This window comes from Sceloporus occidentalis, unplaced genomic scaffold, assembly GCF_023333645.1.
Source record: "Sceloporus occidentalis isolate IW3139 unplaced genomic scaffold, rSceOcc1.0.p SCAF_1, whole genome shotgun sequence".
Lineage (NCBI taxonomy): Eukaryota > Metazoa > Chordata > Lepidosauria > Squamata > Phrynosomatidae > Sceloporus > Sceloporus occidentalis.
The window spans coordinates 216,080,908-216,101,530 of record NW_028316981.1 but is presented as its reverse complement, the minus strand read 5'-3'; the positions used below and the strand labels follow the sequence as shown (position 1 = coordinate 216,101,530).

Sequence of the window (20,623 nt, the reverse complement as noted above, 5' to 3'; positions counted from 1 at the left end):
ATTTCTAGTTTTGCAAGGTCCGGAGCCTCCTCTGCCCCAGGAGTGCTGTTGGGTGCCTTCTAGGGCTTTTGGCCACCCTAAAACGAACCTGATCGTTTGTTTTTTTCCAGGCAGGATGTGTTCAGAGGAGGTTTGCCATTGCCTTCCCCTGAGGCTGATTTTGGCCCAAGGTGGGCGTCCATGGCTCTCCCAGAACCCTGGTCCCCAGAATCAGACACCAATGTTCAAGCCACTTGGTGTCTGTTGTTGTTGTGTGCCTTCAAAGTCATTCCAAACTTAAGGCAACCTTATCATGGGTTTTTTCTTGGCAAGATTTGTTCAGAGGGGGTTTGCTGTGTCCTTCCTCTGAGGCTGAGAGAGTGTGACTCAACCAAGGTCACCCAGTGGGGTTTCATGGTTCAGCAAGGATTCGAACCCTGGTCTCTAGAGTCTTGGTCTAACACTCAAACCACTACACCTCACACAAAAATACAAACCCCAGGATTTCTGTAGGATGGAGCCTTAGCAGGTAAAGTGGTATCAAGTTGCATTATTTCTCCAGTGCAGATGCACCCTTGGATGTAAAGATGCAAGGCATAGTTTGAGGCTGAAAACCCAGGGTGGGGTAGGGGAGAAATAAAGGGAAGTGAACACAACACACAAGCACACATGCACACACCCCTCCAGGGAAATCCCTCCAGTCTCCTCCTTTCTCTTGTAAAAGGTTTGGCAGCTGGTGAAAGTTGAGATGCAGACTGGGAGCTGTTGTAGGCTCCCAGCTCAAACAAGTGTGTGTATGTGTGTTTTCTCAGCAGTTTTCCAGATGGTTGTATCTGGGGAGCAGAAAGAACCACATACATTGTTGCAGGTAGTGAGGGAGATGTTGCATGGGCAGCATTGTTGCATTGGCACCATTGGGAAGGTGAAAGCTTTGCTTGAATCTGGCTTCAGGTCCCTTTCTTCACAATAGAGGCCTGCGGGTGTGAACTGCTTGCAAAAATAGTCATTGGGTGCATCCCCACTTCAGAATATAACCCAGTTTGATACCACTTTAACTGCCATGGCTCCATCAAAGTAGGTTATTTTTGCAGTGTGGATGCAGCCTTTGACTGTAGGCCTCACTTTCCCTTCTTTTCTCCCTCTAACTTTGCAAGGGCTCCTTTTTCTTCTCTGTCTTGGCCAACAGAATAAAACACAATGTAGGCAGCGGGGAAAGAAGAAAAGACAGTATTGCTGAAGAAATTGCCTATTTGTGCACATGTCAAGTATTAACCTTTATGAGCAAAATAGATTTGTGGATTTTACATGTTATTGTACTTTGTTGTATGGACAACCAGGGTTCGAATCCCAGCTCGGCCATGAAACCCACTAGGTGACTTTGGGCGAGTCACATCCTCTCATCCTCAGAGGATGGCAATGACGGATTTTGGTATCCGTGGGCGGGTCTTGGATCCAAACTCCAGCAAATACTAAGGGCCTACTCTAGTAATAATAATAATAATATCCCATTGGATATAATGGGACTTGAGCATGTGTGGATTTTGGTATCCACAGGGGGTCCTGGAACCAAGCCCTAGCAGATACCAAGGGCCTACTCTAGTAGTAGTAGACATAATAATGCCCATTGTATATAATGGGACTTGAGTATGCACAGATTTTGGTATCCACGGGGGTCCTGGAACCAAACCCCAGTGGATACCAAGGGCCCACTCTAGTAATAATAGTAACAATAATACTACTAATAATGCCCCATTGTATATCATAGGACTTGAGCCTGCTTGGATTTTGGAATCTACAGGGGTCCTGGAACCAAACCCCAGCAGATACTAAGGGCCCACTGTAATAATAATAATAATAAGAAGAATAATGCCCCATTTTATATAATGGGACTTGAGCATATACGGATTTTGGTATCCACTAGGGTCCTGGACCCCAAACCCCAACAGATATCAAGGGCCCACTGTTTATATCAATTGTACAGCCTTCACCATCCTGATACCATCCTCTCCAGCTGCACATCTGGTTGGGGAAGGCTGCTATCGCTCCAGTGTGCTCTGTTGGGCTGAGAGCGTGCTGCACAAATTTCTCCAAAGTTTTTGCAAGCCCATACTGTGAAAGAGTGATGCTTCCCAGGCATCTGCTTCTGTGCATATTCTGTAGCCTGTGGCTTGCAAGGATCATGCAACCATTTCCACTGCACAGAAATGGTGCACACGGTTTTCGTCTTCAAAATTGGTTTGAAATGGGGAACAACTGATATGCAATAGCTTAACTGGGTGTGACTCGGGACAGAGGATGGAGGCGCCTTTTTAAATATTAGAATCTTACTGCTCAGCTGAGTAATTTCACTTCCCTCTGGATAATATGTTTATCTTCAGCCTTCCAAAGTTTTGTTGGCTTGTATACCCTAAAGCTGGGCAAAAGTAGTAATTCTGGAATGGCTTATATAAAATCTACCCACTGGTTGATGTACAGTCAGCCCTTTGGATCTACAGATTATTTATCCATGGATTTAAGCATCCACAGCTTAAAAATATTTAGAAAACATATACATTCCAAAAAGCAAAGCTTGATATTCAGCATTTAAATACATATTTTACCATGGCATTGTATTTAATGGGACTTGAGCATGCATGGATTTTGGTATCCATGGGGTCCTGGAACCAAACCCCAGTGGATACTAAGGGCCCAATGTGTGTGTACGCATGCATATTTTGTTGGGAAGTCAGTATTTGTTATCTTTTTATTTATTAACTGTTTTGTTCTGATTTTGTTTTGTTTTTTGAATGGGGATATATGTGTATAGGTGAATGTTGTGGGTTGTAGTGTTTTGTGTTTCTATAATATGCTTTATATGGTTACTAATATGTGAATATTAATATACCATTATATATATATATATATATATATATATATATATGATGGTTTTAGGTGGGTTTTGAACTGCAGTAAATAAATATCATAGGTTCACCTTAGGATCTCCATAAGTCGGTAGCGACTTGCACACAACTACAACAACAACAACAAAGGCACCAGAGTGGTGTAGTGGTTTGAGTGTTGGGACTAGTACTTTGGAGACTAGGGTTTGAATCCCTGCAGAGCCATGAGAAACCACTGGGTGACCTTGGGAAGTCACACTCTCTCAGCCTCAGAGGAAGGTAATAGCAAACCCCCTCTGAAGGAACATGCCAAGAAAACCCTGTGAAAGGTTTGCCGTAGGGGCGCCATAAGTCAGAAACCACTTGAAGGCACACAACACAAATACCCCAAAGGCACCAGATCCTGAAGTCGAAGGCTTTCATGGCCGGCATCCATGATTTTTTGTGGGTTTTTCGGGCTATGTTACCATGTTCTAGAAGAGTTTCATCCTGACGTTTCACCAGCCACAGATGCTGACGAAATGTCAGGAAGAAACTCTTCTAGAACATGGCCACATAGCCCGAAAAACCCACAAAAAACCAGCACCAGATCCTGTCTGATCTTGGAAGCTAAGCAAGAGTTAAGTGCCTTTATGTCATTTCTGACTTAAGGTGAACCTATGAAGGTTTTTTTTGGGGGGGGGCAAGATTTGTTCAGAGGGGGTTTACCTTTGCCTTCCTCCAAGGATGAGAGTTTGTGACTTGCCCAAGGTCACGCTGTGATTTTCATGGTTGAGCAGGGATTTGGTCTCTATAGTTGTAATCTACAGCTCATCCACAAGACCAGTGCTTACCAAATGTTGGTTCTCCAGGTGTTTTGGACTCCAACTCCCAGAAGCCCCAGCCAGCTTGGTTAACTGTCAGGAATTCTGGAAGCTGAAGTCCAAAACATCTGGAAGAACATAGTTTGGCAATCACTTCACTAGAGCATGCTGACTCCCACGGATGGGTGACTAGTAAAAATATCAGGTGCTATAGGCTATGACTTGAAGGCACGCGCACGCACACACACACACACAACAAACACACACTGCTACATGACCCATTGAATGTAGAAAGTACAGGCAAATGGAGTTGCCAGTGGCATTCTCAGCAAAAACTATTATGGTACTACTGGCATGTTCATGGCATTTGTATGGGTGATCCAGAGACTGCGTGACCAGTTGTCCTAACCACAAAGAGGACAAGGCACTGAAAAATGTAGGACATTCAAGAAAAATGTAGGATGTGACCAAGGAAAAGCAAAAAACACTCATATAAATATAAATGTATGCTTCATGCATGGTATGATACCCCTGTTTAAATATTTGAAGGGGTGTCATATTGAGAATGGAGTAAACATGTTTTCTGCTGCTCCAGAGAATAGGACATGGAGCAATGGATTCAAACTACAGGATTCAAACTACAGGAAAAAAGATACCACCTAAATCTTAGGAAGGACTTCCTGACGCTAAGAGCTGTTCAGCAGTGGAAGACGCTCCCTTGGAGAGTGGTGGAATCTCCTTCTTTGGAGGTCTTTAAACAGAGGGTGGATGGCTGTTGGGTTGGATTGTGTATTTCTGCATGGAATGAATGGCCCTCCAGGATCTCTCTTCCAATTTTAGGATGCCATGATTCTTAGTCATGCTCAAAATGGAGGACATTTTGAAATTCCTCCTGGACAGAAGGCAGAAATGTAGGATGTGTCCCGGAAAAGGAGGACGTCTGATCCTCAACAGTGATATCTCTCACTTATCATCCTGTGCATTTGCTGTCTTGCATCTGTTGGCAAAAAAGCCTATTAAAGAAAGGAAAGTAGAATGGCTGCACAGTGGGCTTTTTTTGACTGCCAGTGTTGAGATCTGTCTGTCTGTCTGGAAGTGCCCTGCGTCTTTTTATAATGTGTGTGAGTGTGCAAACCTTGTCTGGCTCAGTGTCTGATTCAATAGTAGATTTATGGCTCCACTCAGAGCAACAGTCATGTGTTGTGGCTTCCTACCTTTCCTCCAGCGAGCACAAAACAATGCACATGGCTCTCTTCCTCACCACAACCCAGTGAGATAGGTCATGCTGAGAGAGTGTGACTAATCCAAAGTCACCCTATGAGTCTGTTGGTTCAATAAGGATTAGAACCTGGACTTTCCCAAGTCGAAGTCCAACTCTCTGATGAGTACACCTCAGTCACTCTTCCCAAACTTGCATACAAGGAGAGAAATAGGCCCAATCTTTCACCAGCTGTGCTATTCTTCTGTAAATAATCCACTGAAATGTGGTCATCCTTAGCTAAGACATGGGAAATGTGGAGCCCTCTGTGTGCTGTTGTATTGCAGTTTTCCTGCATTCTTCATCATTGGCTATGATGGTTAAGGTTGATGGGAGTTGGAACCTAATGCAATTACAAGGCCACATGGTCCTGTCTTCATCCTGCCCGCCAACTGAAATGGTACAAATCAAGGGATGTGTATATATTCTGGTTGTGTGCCTTCGGGTTGTATCTAACTGATGGCAACTCTTAAGGTGAACCTGTCATGGGGTTTTCTTGGAAAGATATGTTCAGAGGAGATTTGCTATTGCCTTCCCCTGAGGCTGAGAGAGTGTGACTTTCCTAAAGTCATCCAATGTGTTTCATGGCTGAATGGGGGAGTCGAAGTTCGACCATCTGGCTCTGATATATATATCATACACACAAACATATGCCATTTATTTCTGCTGACTCTAAACTATCTGTGTCATCTCTGCCAAAATACTCTTTTTCCCAGTCCACATGTGCTTTACCTATTAATCCCATTATTGATTAATTAGATTACCATAGCTGGATTATGTCATATTGCATTTTCAGCCTAAATCTACAGTGTCCAACGCCTGACAATTCCTAGTTGTTGCTGCAGTTACTGTTTTAACTGAGCAGTGTGTCTGTTGACCATTGCATGCCTAATTCTTCAAGTGAAGCATTGTATGATTTCAGCTATGTGTAGAAATTGTGGTAGACAGTGCTGATTACATTTAACCTCATTTCAACATTCTAGCCAAAAAATACTGACATTTCAAGAATATTTTACAGTTCAAGATGACCAGCAACAAGTTGCATGCAATCATATGCCTTCCTGTCTTTGCAGCCCTCCAGAAGGGAGAACCTCAAAGTGCATGACATTTAGAGCTATAAAATCAATATAGCTGAAGGAAATGTTAGGGAAAATTACACAAAGCATCTGCAAGAGGGTATCACTTATACATTGGCCCAACATTCCTGTAGGAAGATTTCCACTATTTTTCTAAGCACTGCAATAGAGAGGATCTGGGGACATTCCTAGTTGTGGATTTTCCCAAATTGTCATGGAGGAGGTCCTTCTCCCCCTACCTGCCAGTTGCCTTTAAATGGGAGAAAAATGGGGAAGTAGGTGGGTGGTGGAGCCAGCGTGTCCTAGTGGTTTGAGTGTTGGACTAGGACTGAAGACCAGAGTTTGAATCCCAGCTTGGTCATGAAACCCTTAGGCAAGTCACACTCTCTCAGCCTCAGAGGAAGGCAACGACAAGCCCCCTCTGAAGAAAATTGCCAAGAAAACCCCAGGATAGGGTCACCTTAGGGTAGCCATTAGTTGAAAACGAAGGCACGCAGCAGCAAAGGTGGTTGGCATAATTCGCTTGCTCTTAACTTTTTTATTTTTTGGAAGGGGGACAAAGTGATAAGAAGTTTGTTCAGAGGAATCTGGGCCATTGAAAACGGCAGCTTTTGCATGTTTGTCTTGTTTCTCTAGGCAATGACTACCTAAAACCCAGAAGATCCTCTCTTGTTTTTTGGTAGGCTGGGTAAAATACGGCCTGGAACCCTGACCTTTTCCCTGTTCTGAAAAAGATTAGGTGTTCATAGACAAGATTATGCCTTCTCCCACCAAAACAATTGTAGGGTCAGGTAGATAGTGCCAAATCCAGGTTGACACCACTCAAACTGCCATGGCTCAATGCTATGGAAATATGAGAATTGTAGTTTCTTGTGGCACCAAAGCTCTCTGACAGAGAAGACTAAATATCTCATAAAACTACAATCCTCAGAATTCCATAGCATTGAGACATGACAGTTTAAGTGGTGTCAAACCAGATTATTTTCTGCAGTGAAAATGTAGCCTTTAGGCTTTAGTTTCACTTTTCTTCTCTGTCTCGCTTTGCAAGGCTCCTTTTTCTTTGCTTTCTTGGCCAAGAGAATAAACCACAAGCGAAGCAGCGGAGCAGACAATATTGCAGAAGAAATCTTCTATCTCACAAAATTACAATCCTCAGAATTCTAGAGCATTGAGCCATGGCAGTTAAAATGGTGTCAACCTGGATTATTTCTGCACTGCGGATGCAGCCCTGGTGTCTCCTGCATTTTGCAACCGTATACAGGGAATGTCTCCTTCCCTTGGGCAGGGATAATAATTGGTTGGGACCTGCCTAGTGGATGGTGCACTCATGCCTGCTCTACAACCATTATAAATTTTAGAGCTCTACTGTGCATTAGTTCTTAAGTGTCTTTCATTTGTGGCATGTGGTGGAGATGGTTGACTTGCAGTCACGTGTTGTTGTTTTTGATGGGCAGCAAGACCAGGTTCTGAAACCTTACAAATCTCCTTTTCATCATCTGACATTTTATTTCAAGTGTGAACTTCAGGGGATGGAAGTAGCATTGGGGAGGGAGTTTGCAAGAAGTGGCAGTGTTGACTTTTAGGGGGGTGAGATCAGTGGGAAGGGAAAGGAGGGATAAGATCGGCAGGGCAGCTGCAAACAGGAATCTGTTCAAAACATGTGAGAAAGGGGGTTGTTCTTGGGTCAAGGAGATGGGAACAGCTGTTCCTGGTATGCAAGTGTCTTTATGGGGCAGCTGACTCCCTTGCATTTGTATCCGTGTTGTGTGCTTCCATTTTTATCTAATTCTACCATCTCTTGATAATGTGGGCAGGAAGAGAAAGCTTGGGCCTGAGGTTATCTGGCCTTGTTCTTGCTTGAGGCAATATGGAGCAAGAGAATTGTGGCTACCAAGAAAATGTCATAGGACTTAATTGAACCATGTGGGAATTGCTTACTTGGTCTGCATTTTTTTGCATATGGGCAGAAACTGCTGGGCTTTACTTGGAAAAAATTTGGCACGTTCCAAAACAGAGTATCTCTGGTCTGCTAAATGATATTTTGGAATCAATAGGTTCTGCAAGCCACTAATAGCTTTGATTTTCTTGTGTGTATTTATTGATGTCACCAATCCACTGTTTGATTCCTTGGCGTACTGGAGGTAAGGGCCTGGCAGACCCTTGGCACCCTTAGGTGGTAACATGGGTCAGCTTGTATACAGATATACACAAAGTAGAATGTGTTGAGTGGTGTGTTTGGGTGGTGGAGTCTCCTTCTTTGCAGGTTTTTAAACAGGCTTAGTAGCCATTTGTTGGGTGTGCTCTGATTGTGGATTCCTGCATAGCAGAATGGGGTTCAACTGGATGGCCCTTGGTGTCCCTTCAAATTCTAGGATTCTAAACAGTCAGGTCAGGAAAGCCTTGCATAAGTGGACAAAAACATCTTAAGCCTTAGAGACCACATTAAGGCTTCTTCCAAAAGGCAACCAGGAATAACTTTATTTCAATAGCGTTCACATTTCTTAGGATTTCCATTTCATTTAGGAGCTATATCTATGTGTGTTTTTAGTATCCTTGCCTATCTGGTGACACAGGATTACCTGTTGTTTCCCTTTTCTCTCTCTTAATGGTGTTAGTGCATGTTCAGTTAGAGACTCCAGAGTTAGCTTCTATTCATCATGTAGGCATTCACACAGAGCCATAGTAGGATGAGCAGGAGGAGAATTCCATTCTTTCCCAGCTCAGCCTTTATTGCATTGTTTACTGAGGAGATGCTGCTGCAATCTCTCACCAAAAACCTGTGTTTCTCTGTCTTCCCACACCATCTTCCCTATGCCAGTGCTGCTAAAAAGCTTCCAGCTAGGCGGGAAAGTAGGGGCTGAGTGAGTGTAGAAAGGCTTTGTAAAAATGAGCTTCTTTGTGAGAGGCTTTGTTAACTGAGGTATGCCTCTATTGTAATCGGCCCAGCCTTAGAACCCATTGGAAATTGGGTGCTAGGCCTAGGAAATTCATCTGACTCACTGAGAATCTGAAGACTGGGGCTCAAATGTTTATAATTACAGTACGCCCTTGCTATCTGCGGGGGAGCCATTCCAGATCCCCCCGTGGATAGTAAAAAATGTGGGACCTTAAGTCCCGTTCTTCTCAATGGGAACATGCTCTCACTCGTGCCGCCATGCGTGCACACACTCCCATTCACTAAGCCAGCGCTTGCTGTCTGCGGATGGCAAGACTGCACTTGGCGCGGGCGCACTGTATGCTTAAAATACTGCTACACAGACGCCAATTATATATGGAGAGAGAAATCCCAGAGGTGCAAGAAGGCACAAGTGACCATATTGCAAAGATATGATGGCTAATGGAGTTTACCAAGGAATTCCAAAGGAAGATCAGCATGTACTTTATAGACTATAGTAAAGCCTTTGACTGCATAGATCATGAAAAGCTATGGATGGCTCTGAAGGTCATGGGAATGCCACCACATCTGATAGTCCTGATGAGGAATCTATACTTGGGACAAGAGGCAACAGTTAGAACAGAATATGGAGAAACAGAAGGTTCCCAGGTGGCAAAGGGGTTAGGCAAGGCACCATACTTTCACTCTACTTGCTCAAATTGTATGCAGAAAACATCATATGCTCGCTTAGACTTAGAAGAAAGAGGAGTGAAGTCAGGAAGAAGGAACCTCAACAATCTAAGATATGCGGATGTTACAATATTACTAGCAGAAAACATCATGGACTTGGAACAATTACTGGAGAAAGTCAAGAAAGAAAGTGCAAAGGCAACATTATTACTGACTGTAAAGAAAATAATGACCATGGAGGACCTACATAAATTCAACCTAGATAATAAGAAAATAGAAATAGTTAAAAAGTTCCTGTATGTTGGATCAAACATTGATCAGAAAGGAGACTGCAATCAAGAAATAAGAAGACTGGGAATGGGAAGGGCAGCTGTGAAAGAACTACACAGGATCCTAAAGGGTAAATATATACAACTGAGCATGAAAGTTAGAATTGTACAAGCTATGGTATTCCCCATTACCATGTACAGATGTGAGAGCTGGACAGTTAAGAAAATAAACTAATTTGAGAGGTGGTGCTGGAGGAGTGCTGAGGATACCATGGATGGTGGAAAAAGACAAACAAATGGTCCTTGAACAGATCAAGCCTGAACTCTCCCTGGAAGTCAAGGGCCTGGTACAGACCACCCAAAAAGGGTGGTCTGCCGGCACCTAGTTTTCTGCCGGGGGGAAAAGCAGTGGACAAACCATGCGGTTTCCCGCCGGCAGAAAAAGAACCCACAAAAAGCGGGTTCTTTTTGCGGTGTGATACTAACGCCATGGTGCACCAATGGTGCACTCGCAGAGTCAGTATTGCACTGTGACATGCGAACGCTAAGCGTCCATCACATCAAAATAGCGGCGCCCATCTGTACAGGGCACTGCCATTTTGATGTGCAGAATACGTGCTAGGGTTGCGGGGCGTCTGTAAGCTATGCCCCAAGGCAACCCTAGCATGTCATCAAGATGTGCGTCAAAGCCCATCTGTATCGGGCCAAGATGATCAAATTGAGGCTGTCGTACTTTGGCCATATCTTGAGAAGGCATACATCATTAGAAAAGACAATAGGAAGAACCCATGCCAGACGGATGGACTCAATTAGGGAGGTCACAAGCCTGAAATCTGTAGGACCTGAACAGAGCAGAGGAGAACAGGGCACAGGTTCACCATGAGTTGATGTCGACTCAAGAACAGCTAACAACAACAATAATAGGTATGCCCCTCATTCTCCCTACTTCTGCTTATTGTTGGGAGCAACTGGCATCAGGACTGGTTCTGGTTTCTTAAAGTCTGAGGATAATGTGGCCTTAAACTCCTCTAACTTTTTGATCAAGCTTTTCTCTGCAACCTTTGTATGGAAAGGTGTGGAGTGTAGAGGTCCTGATAAAATGAAAAAATTCCAGTCCTCGATGGGTAAGTGAAGGAGGACAGGGGACAGGGCTTTCTGACTAGGAAGGCTGAGTTTTGAATCAGGTTGAGTCCTAAAACAAGAGGTAACTGTATGCAGTCATGGTTGACAAATGATGCTTGTCTTTCATGTTTAAGCTTCCAAGTGTATTGTGTACTTTCCCACAGCTAAAGTGGCATAGTGATTTGAGAGTTGGTCTATGACTCTGAAGATCAGGGTTTGATTCCCAGCTTAACCATGAAACCCACTGGGTGGTCTTGGGCACATTCAGCCTCAGAGGATGGCAGTGGCAAAGGCAAACATTGAATAAATCTTGCCAAGAAAATCCCATGATAGGGTTGCCTTAGGGTTGCCATAAATTGGAAACAACCTGAAGGCATACTCAGCAAAGCGTTAGGGGAAAGCACCATCCTTGTAACTTTTGGTTAGAACATTCCAGTGATATTAAGGTTTAACTGTTTGCATAGATCTTGTAAAGTGTATGGTTGACTGACTTTAATGTAGAAACATCTTTGAGACTAACTGAAAGAAAGAAATTCGCAGCATGAGCTTTTGTAGACTTCCTCAGATGCATTGTCTCCTTCAACTTGGGGTGGGGTGGGGGGTCTCATTTGCACATTGTTTTTTTAGTGCAGCTATATGAATCATCTCACTCGCACATTCCAGGTTTGTTGCTCACACTATGGAACTGCATTCATGTGCATTTCTGTGAATTTGGTTGCTCACACATATCATATAGAGTTGATGATGCAGATGTATTTGAAGCATGTTCAAGGCTATAGAGTTTTATCCCGATTTATCCTGGGTCTATTTGCATCGGTTATTCACACAGCCAACAATATTCATCTTTTAGGAAAACTCGGGAAAATACCGGAGATCAATTATTCCAGGTTAAGTGGGTTTTTTTGGATTATTTTCACTGTTTGAATAATCCCTTAATGCCCTTGTCAGCTTCATAGCTAGAATAATTGGCTGTGTGTGGATGCACAGGGGAGTGCTTGCGTGCTTGCTGGCAGTGCCTTACCTTGGCTCCTGCCTGCAAAACAGGCCAGCATCAGGGATGGGCGGTCTTTAGGGCAGCCTCTGTGTCACTTGGGCTGGGAAAGGAGGAGTGTGACTCCAGGAACGTGTCAGAGCGGCTGGCTGGGTCCAGGAGTTGCTTCCTGTCTCTTTCTATGTGTGTATCTATGTGTGTAGGGGTGTGGGGAGTGTGGAGGCGGAGCGGCGGAGAGCTGAGCAGGCAGCAATGCTGCTGCACAGGAACGCTTCTCTCTGGCCTCACTGAGAGGAAGGACAGTCAGGACAGGACCACTGCTTCATGTGCAAGAGGAGGGTGTGTGTTTGTGAGAGAGAGTGCATGCATGTGTGCATGTGTGCATTTATGTATAAGAGTGGATTGCCAGGGGTTTACCCGTGGATGTCACATGCAGGGAATCTACCAGCCTTCCTTTTGTTCTGCTTCTGGTTCCCTTGCCCAAGCTGCCAGGGCTAGCAGGATCCTTGATGCAACCCAAAACAGAAGGTGGCAGTAGACAGAGATACAGAAGAGACAGGCTCTGTGTGCATGCATTTGGGGGGTAGGATGGAGGGAAGTGGGGGAGGGAGGGAGGAGGGTAGCCATGTAATTGCTTTGAAATGGAGAGGAATGCTGTGAAGTTGTGCCCAGTCCACACATGGTACTTGGTATGCATGCTGGGTGGGGAGGAGGGAGAGAATGAATACCAGGATTTCTCCTGTGATGTCTGTCCAGTCCACACCTCCTTCTTTCTCCTCTCCTCTCCTCTCCCTGCAAAGTAGGTCTTCCTTGGTTATTCCAAAGTGTATGCAGGGTAGTCACAGGGTGATCAGACCATCTTCCTTTTCCAGGACATGTCTGACATTTCAACCATCTGTTCAGGAGGAATTCCAAAAGGTCCTCTATTTGGGGCATGAGCTGAGAAGCATGCATTTACATTTATATTTATATGAGGGTTTTGAGCTTTTATTTTGTCATGTCCTGCCTTTTTCTTGAAGGTCCTACTGTTTCTGGTGCCTTGTCCTTCTTTGCAGTTATGACATCTGGTCACCCTGGTACAGGACGAATTCCAAAAACTCTTCCATTTGGAGCATGACTACAAAGTATGAATTTATATTTTTATGAGTGTTTTTAGTTTTTTATTTGGTCATGTCCCACATATTTCCCGAATGCCCTACATTTTGTGGTGCCTTGTCTGCCTGTGATTAGGACATCTGTTCACCTTGATCCCAATACAATTGGGACTGCTGTTCTCGAAGATGTGTCTAACTTCAGGGTAGTCACTGAGGCCTGGCTGTTATTTCAGCATCTTGAGAGCCTGAAATTGGTCTGATTTGGAGAGCTGGATTTTTAATGTTTGTTTTCCTGTTCTTGGTTGTCTCTGACCCTTTTGTTGAGTTTTTCTTCAGCACTTCTCCCTTTTGCGCAGTTGTCTGTAATCTTTTTGATTTACAGGGTGTAATCAGGGTGACCAGATGTCCTCACTGCAAAGAAGGACAAAGCACTATAAAATGTAGGACATGACCAAAGAAAAACTAAAAACACCAATATAAATATTAAATACATGCTTCTTCATCACTCTCCAAGCAGAGGACATTTTGGAATTCTTGCTGGACAGAAGGTTGAATGTTGGGACATGTCCTGGAAAAGGAGGACATCCGGTGACCCGGCTTTTTGAGTACAAGCCCCCAGACTTTTTTGGCTCCTCTCAAACACTTGTTCTTGTCTGACACCATGTTTCTCTCTCTCTCACCTGCCCCCTTAGGTCCTGAAGCACCCAACTGCAAGATGGCTTCCTCGGGTGCCCCAGGAACCCGCATGACCTCCACAGTGAGCATCAACATCTCCACTCCAAGTTTCTACAGCCCCCAGAAGAAATTTGCACCCGTAGTTGCTCCAAAGCCCAAAGTGAACCCTTTCAAAGCTGGGGGAGCAGCTCCTGAAAATGCCTCTGAGCAAGCATTGCCTCCTCCACCTCCGCCACCACCTCCTGCTCCTTCTGGGGCATGTGCCCAGATCGGGAAGGTGGGAGAGATCCCAGTATCCACAGCCATGCCCCTTCCTGAAGGTAAGTCTCTCTGTCAGGATCTTTTCACTGTCAAGGGTGTGTTCAGCTTGGAAAGATGCTGAGTGGAAAGCTCTGCATTGGGAAGAGGGGCAGTTTCAAAAGGCCACAAGAAACATAGCTAGTGCTGAATATTTAAAAACCATGTTTGTAAAGTGCAGAATGATGGAAAAGAAAATTATGCATTGCATCCATCATATTAATCATAAAGAAGAGCCAGCATGACATAGTAGTTTGAGAGTTGGACCTGGAGATTAGGTTTCGATTCTCGTCTCGGTTATGAAACCCACTAGGTCGCCATAAGTCAGAAACATCTTGAAGGCACACAACAATACTAACAAATTAAGCATAAGCATAAGTGTTAGTCACATTCTCTCAGCTTCAGAGGATGGCAGTGGCAAACCCCCCTGAAAAAATTTGCCATGAAAACATAAACATAAATGGAATAAGCATGAGCAGAAATGCAGAAGGAGCAGTAAGAAAATGTATAGTTAAAAGGAAGTCATAAGGATAACTGTATTAGGGCCAATATTGACAGAACAGAAGTCAGAATGAATGTATGAGTTGTTTGTAGAAGTGTGTGATAATAAAGGTTTGAGTAAGATGACAATTTAGAAAATGTTGAAAGGGCAGATAAGTGAGAAAGGCCGGAAGAGATAATGAAGAAAGAAGAGGAGGTAAAGTATAGAAGGTTTAAGGAATGAAATGAATATAGATGTTTGGTGGGTATTGGAAAAAAGAGGGATTTTTGAATGGTGATGTGTCAGTATTGGCATCTAATGTGTAAGTGGTGATTTTGATATGCATTGTGTGTTTTGTATGTGGTTTGATAGGTTCGATATGCTTAATAAACTTCTAAAAAACGGAAATGTAGCTAGTTGATTAACAGGGTGTGGGTGTGTATATGTTGGACTGAGTCAATATGGAGGACTAGAATAATCTCTCCTTAGGTGTGGCTGTCAGAATAGTCTCATGAAGTGAAAGGAGAAAATAATCCTTGGGATGGGCGGGTTAATGCCTAACTTTCCATGCTGTACAGCTGAACCTTCTGTAATGCCATATGGCTCAGAGAAGCAACACTTCTAGATCTGTGTGGGGAGCCGTTGGCTTTCATAGAATAGCTGTCCTGGTGGAGAGGAAGGTTTTTAGTACAGTTGGCCCTCCGCCTGCACAGATTTTTTTTTTATCCACTGATTCAACCATCCATGGGTTGAAAATATTACAAAATGATATTAATTCCAAAAAACAAACTTTGATTTTGCTATTTTATATAAGGGACACCATTTCACTCTGCCATTATGATTAATGGGACTTGATCATCCACAGGGGCTCCTGGATACCAAGGGCCTACAATATTAGCCAGGAACTTACAAGGGGACTTGGAGCCAGCCAACACTGTTTCATAGCCTAAAGAAACACAGACCCTCAGGTGAAAGGGAATAAGTACCATCAGGAATGAAGTACCCTTATTGTCTTTCTGAAAAGGAGGGATGGTCGGAAGGTCTAGAAATCCATGACCACTTTTGCATTACTGTATTTCCTTATCTGTTTGTCATGTGCAAACAGCTCCTCATCTTTTTGGGTATCCACTTCGCACATCCCTGTCTTTATCCCTATCCACTTTCTTCTCTTCCCCTCAGTTTTAGGGTTCTTCCTGTTCTGTGCGAGTGCTTGGTGGTCTCTCCACTTTTCTGAATTGCTTGTAATCAGACAGTGTTCTTCATTCCTCGGTTCACACTGTCCTCCTAGAAATGAAGTGCTCATATTTTTGTTCCTCAGTAGAGTTGGCAGCTGCTCAAGGATATGTCCTTGACTTCATAGCGGTGCTGCCATTATGTTACAGTTATTCTTTCCCCAGATATAAAGAGGAAATGTGCATAGGCTTTCCTCTGGTCTGAGATAAAAGTCAAGAAAATGCATGCTTGGATGAAAGCTGTGTTCTTCTTCCATCCAATTGTGTGTAAAACGTTTTGGGGTTCTGAAGAAATGTGCATACCCAGATCCAACTTTACATTAGACTCATCTAGATGCAGACTGGGATGTTATCGACTTATAGTGGGAATGAACTGGAGGATGATTGGATAGCTTGATGTGCAATTCTGTGTGAGGCAAAGTGTGTTTATTTGAAACCTGAATTTTATTTGAAATTTATTTGAAATGTCTCAGTTCTTTTATGAATCCAGAAAGGCACTGAAATGGGGCTTCTCCATTATGAAAAGTAAATGTCCCTCCTTTGGTCGCCAGCATGTGAATTTAGCATGTGAATGAGCCAGTGTGGTATAGCTGTTTGAGTGTTGGGCTAGGACTCTGGAGACCAGGGCTTGAATCCAAGCTCAGCTGTGGAAACCCATTGAGTGACCTTGGGCAAGTCACACTGTCTCAACCTCAGAGGATGGTAATGGCAAACCCCCTCTGAAGAAACTTGCCCAGAAAACTCCATGATAGCTTTACCTTAGGGTCACCATAAGTTGGAAACGATTTGAAGGCACACAACAACAACAACAACAACAACAACAACATGTGAAATTTACCAACTGTGACTAAGAGTTCAGATTTGATCTCTTCTGATTCAAGTCTTATATGAACTAGAAGGGGCTCCGCATTGCTTCTTTGCGTATGCCCAGTAGTTAGTGTGGATGTGCCCCTTATGTTTCAGTAGAGGCTTCCTTATCCATATCTAGCTGTCACCATACTAGAAGGCATACAAGGTCAATACCAGGTCATTGCAAGGCACCTTCCAAGCCAGGCCTTTTGCATCCTTTACAAGCATCCCATGGACTTGTTCTCTCACCTGCAGGACATTTTTCTAGCCCTGGTCTTTAGTGTGGAGCAATAAGCATTTAGATTCTTGTTGGGGTGGCACAGAAGGACCAGGCTTGGAATAATCAGCCTGGCCACAATGCTGTGATTCCAAATGATAGTGCATTGGCATGGGTGAGGAGGGCTTTACTTCATTATCTTGGACATGGAGAATATGTAGAATTTAGAAATATAGCTGTGTTAGTCTGGAAAACCATATGCAAAGGGATCTTGTAGCACCTTTGAGACTAACTGAAAGAAGTTGGTAGCATGAGCTTTCATAGACTTAAGCCTAAGAAGTAGGCTTAAGTCTACAAAAGCTCATGCTATCATCTTCTTTCAGTTAGTCTCAAAGGTGCTACATCTCTTGGCATGGAGAGTATGTGCATGTGATACATCTATTATTGCCTCTTGCATTTCATGGCCTGTTGACTCCACTGCTTATAAAATATTTTTCTTCTGTTGACATGCTGCCCATTTGTTTTAACCCACTTAGAAGGCTGTAGTCTCCAAGGTGCTGCACCTTATTATAGCAGACTAATAATAGCTTCCCCCCCTTGAGATTTCTGTTTGTCTGTGTCTGAGCTGGAGAGCTTGGGCAACTTCTGTTTCCTCTTTTGTGAAAAGAGTGTTGTGGAGGTAGGCTTTTACTGTGACGGAGATATAATATTCTTAATGGCACATTGCACATGGCATTTGAACTACAGATCCACATTGAGAGCAAGAGGGGATCCTGGAAAATGGATCAGTAAAACAAAAATACTGTATCAGTATCTCATGATGTGATCTTCAACATCATTATTGCTTCAGGCCATGGAAATTAAACTAGCATTAGTGTACCTTCAGGAGCCAGTGTGACATAGTGGCTTGAACATTTCACTACAACTCCAGAGACCAGAATTCGAGTCCTGCTTGGTCATGAAACCCACTGGGCAAACCTCCTGTGAACAAATCTTGCCAAGAAACCCCCCTGATAGATTTGCCTTAGGGTCATCGTAAGTCAGAAATGACTGGAAGGCACACAACAAACACAAACAGTGTCTCTTCAGCAGATCTGTGCAATATCCCATGCTGTGGACTAGCAGTTATGGGTAGTGATGTATTTAATATAATGAAATTGAAGTCCAAGGGCTTAGTTGGGTGTCCCAGTCCCTGTATTGTTCTGCCTTGTTAAGCACAAGCACTGTACCCAGGTTTGCTCAGTGTCCTTTTTTATTATTATTATTATTATTATTATTATTATTATTAATTTTATTATATTATTATTTCAAGAATATATATCCTGCCTTTCTCCCACAGTGGGGTTCATTGGGGTGTCCCCTAATGATGGTTGGAAAGCTTTTCCTTTTATAGACTGAACGAGACAGCAAAATAAATAAATAAATAAATAAAATACTGCATTACAGGAGTGGGTTTCATAAAGCCAGACATGTGTGTACCATGCATTTTATAAATGTGGATGATATGTGGGTTTTGCTGAGAAACACACAGCTAAGTGAACTGAAATCAGTGTTTCCATTTTGTATTTGAGCAGAAGACAAACTTTTAAATATCTAGTTCCTTATTTGCGTGTCATAAATTTTGACTGTTCCTTCTTCCTGTTTTTGAATATGTGGCAATGCTAACTGCACCCCTTTCAAACAGGGCAGGCAGGCACATGTGCAGGTTGACTGTAAGAACAGAGGTGCCTTGTGAGGAAAATGTCTTCTGCAACTGACCATCAAAGGCCCCTAGGAAGGCAGGAGAGGCCAGAAAGGAAAGCCACTGGTGCTTTTGCAAAGGGAATGACCCAGCAAAGAGAAAGAGTTGTTCATTTATATGGTTGGTTCCCTGCCTGGCATCCCTGGCTCACTCCTGTAAGCCCTAACTAGGCTTCTCTTAGGGCACAATGCAGGACAAGCTACAAGGAAGCTGTCTGTGACTCTCTCAGGGCTTGGTAGAGGCTTACTTGGACAAAAGTAAAGAGAGGTCAGACTAGTTAAACCAGGTTTAAATGCTCTAGTCTAAAGGCATCATCTAAAGATCATGGCTGTTCTTCGAAGTTAAGAATGGTCAGCTCTGGTTGGCACTTGGATGGGAGTTGTTGTGTACCTTCAATTTGTTCCTGACTTACATCAACCCTATGAAGGGGATTTTCTTGGCAAGATTTGTTCAGAGGGGGCTTGCCTTCCTCTGAGACTTTGACATGCCCAAAGTCATCCAGTGAGCTTTCATGGCCAAGCAGGGAAGCTAAGCAGGGTCAGCTCTGGTTAGTACCTGGATGGGAGACTACCAATCAAAACCAGGTGCTGTAGGATGGAACTAGCAAAACCACCTCTAAGAAAACCTTATGAAACTCACAGGATTGCCATAAACTGACAGGCAACCTGAAGGCACACAATACACACACTTTGGTCTTCCAGACTGGGCTGAAGTTCACCCCTTCCCTTATCATTAGCCATACTATTTAGGTCTGATGGGAACTGCAGGCCAAGACATTTGGAGAACCCAAGGTCCCCTTATCCCTTATTTAAACTCTCAAGATCTACTTGGCATCAAAAATGTCTAGTTGGCATCAAGAATATAGAGTCTTCAGAAGTGTGAGTTGGACTGTATGCTCAGAATCCATACTGTTTGGTCTTCCTGGGATTGTGCCAGTTCAAAATGTGGATGAGGAATTAGTTAGTTGAGTGCCTGTGCACTTAAACTCTTCCACATGCACAAAAAGCATGTTTTTGGCTTGAGGGGAAAGGGCTCAGTCCAACCGTCTCCCTGATGTGCATACATCCTAAGAGAAAAGGCAGAGAACAACCCTTAGACAGAGTGAGGCAAATATTTCAAGCAGGAGAATGCTGGTGCGTGGGTGGGGACCATGCTCACAGCTGTTCCTCCTGAGCTCTCCTCACCATGGAGTCCCCTCATTTGGAAGCAACACCGCTTAAACTTGCACAAAGCAACTTAAGTACATTTCCCAGCACCCCTTAAACTTGCCTGCTGCTGTGAGATACAGCGAAGGCTGCTGCCCTGTTGCCACTGTTGAGAAGAAGATGCAATTGGCACTCCAGGCAGCTTCTGTACTTGAAATACAGGGTGATGGGAGGAGGGTTGCCATCTCCTCTTTTATCTTGTGCAGCAAAGTGTTTTGGGGCAGTTCTGAGCTGATACCTCTGTCCCAAGGCTAGGAAGTGATCAAACCTGTGGAACCTTATTGGCCTAAAGTGATATAGTCCTAGAACAGTTTCACCATGTAAGCTGTTTGTGTAAGTCTGCCTTCTGTTTGCACTGTTTGGGAAACTGGTAGGCTATGTCAGGATATACAAGTGAAATGGCAATGTACTTAATGTATATACTCATATATAAGTCCAGAAATTTTAGTCAAACTATTGACCCCAAAAAACTGAATTGACTTATCCACATATGTGGATAAATGTATGTTCTCTAAGGACCTGAACAGACAGGTCAAAATAAAGCTGCTTCAGGTCATTTTGGAGGTATGCTGTTTAAAATGGCACATGTATTTTAAGAGGCCAGAAGCTGTGCCAAAGCTGCGTTCTAGTCTTTAGGACTGTATGCTCAGAATCCACACTGTTTGGTTCTTTAGCATGGCTTCTGGCTTTAGCATGGGTTTTGGCCTCTTAGGACGCATGCAGCATTTAAACAGCATACCGCCAAAGTGACCCGAAGAAGCTTTATTTTGGCCTGTCTGTTCGGGCCCTAACTTTAAAAAAAAAACAAAAAACCATAACCATCCTGTGGTGAAAGGCAAGATCATAATCTGTTGTGGAAACACTGATTCCCTCTACTTTCTCATCTATCT

At 43.6% G+C, this 20,623-nt stretch overlaps 1 protein-coding gene across 3 annotated transcripts in view; it reads left to right on the top strand.

Annotated features, from left to right (window-relative positions):
• ZYX (zyxin) overlaps window positions 1-20,623 on the top strand; it is a 39,006-nt gene that overhangs the window by 276 nt on the left and 18,107 nt on the right. For 2 of the 3 annotated variants that reach the window (XM_089488886.1, XM_089488884.1), the window contains exon 2: window positions 13,729-14,031. In XM_089488886.1, the coding sequence (XP_089345012.1) occupies window positions 13,752-14,031 (280 nt within the window). In that variant the 5' untranslated portion in view covers window positions 13,729-13,751. Of the gene's footprint in view, window positions 1-12,144; window positions 12,282-13,728; window positions 14,032-20,623 lie in introns of those variants that run through there. The other variant, XM_089488885.1, reaches the window with a different exon arrangement.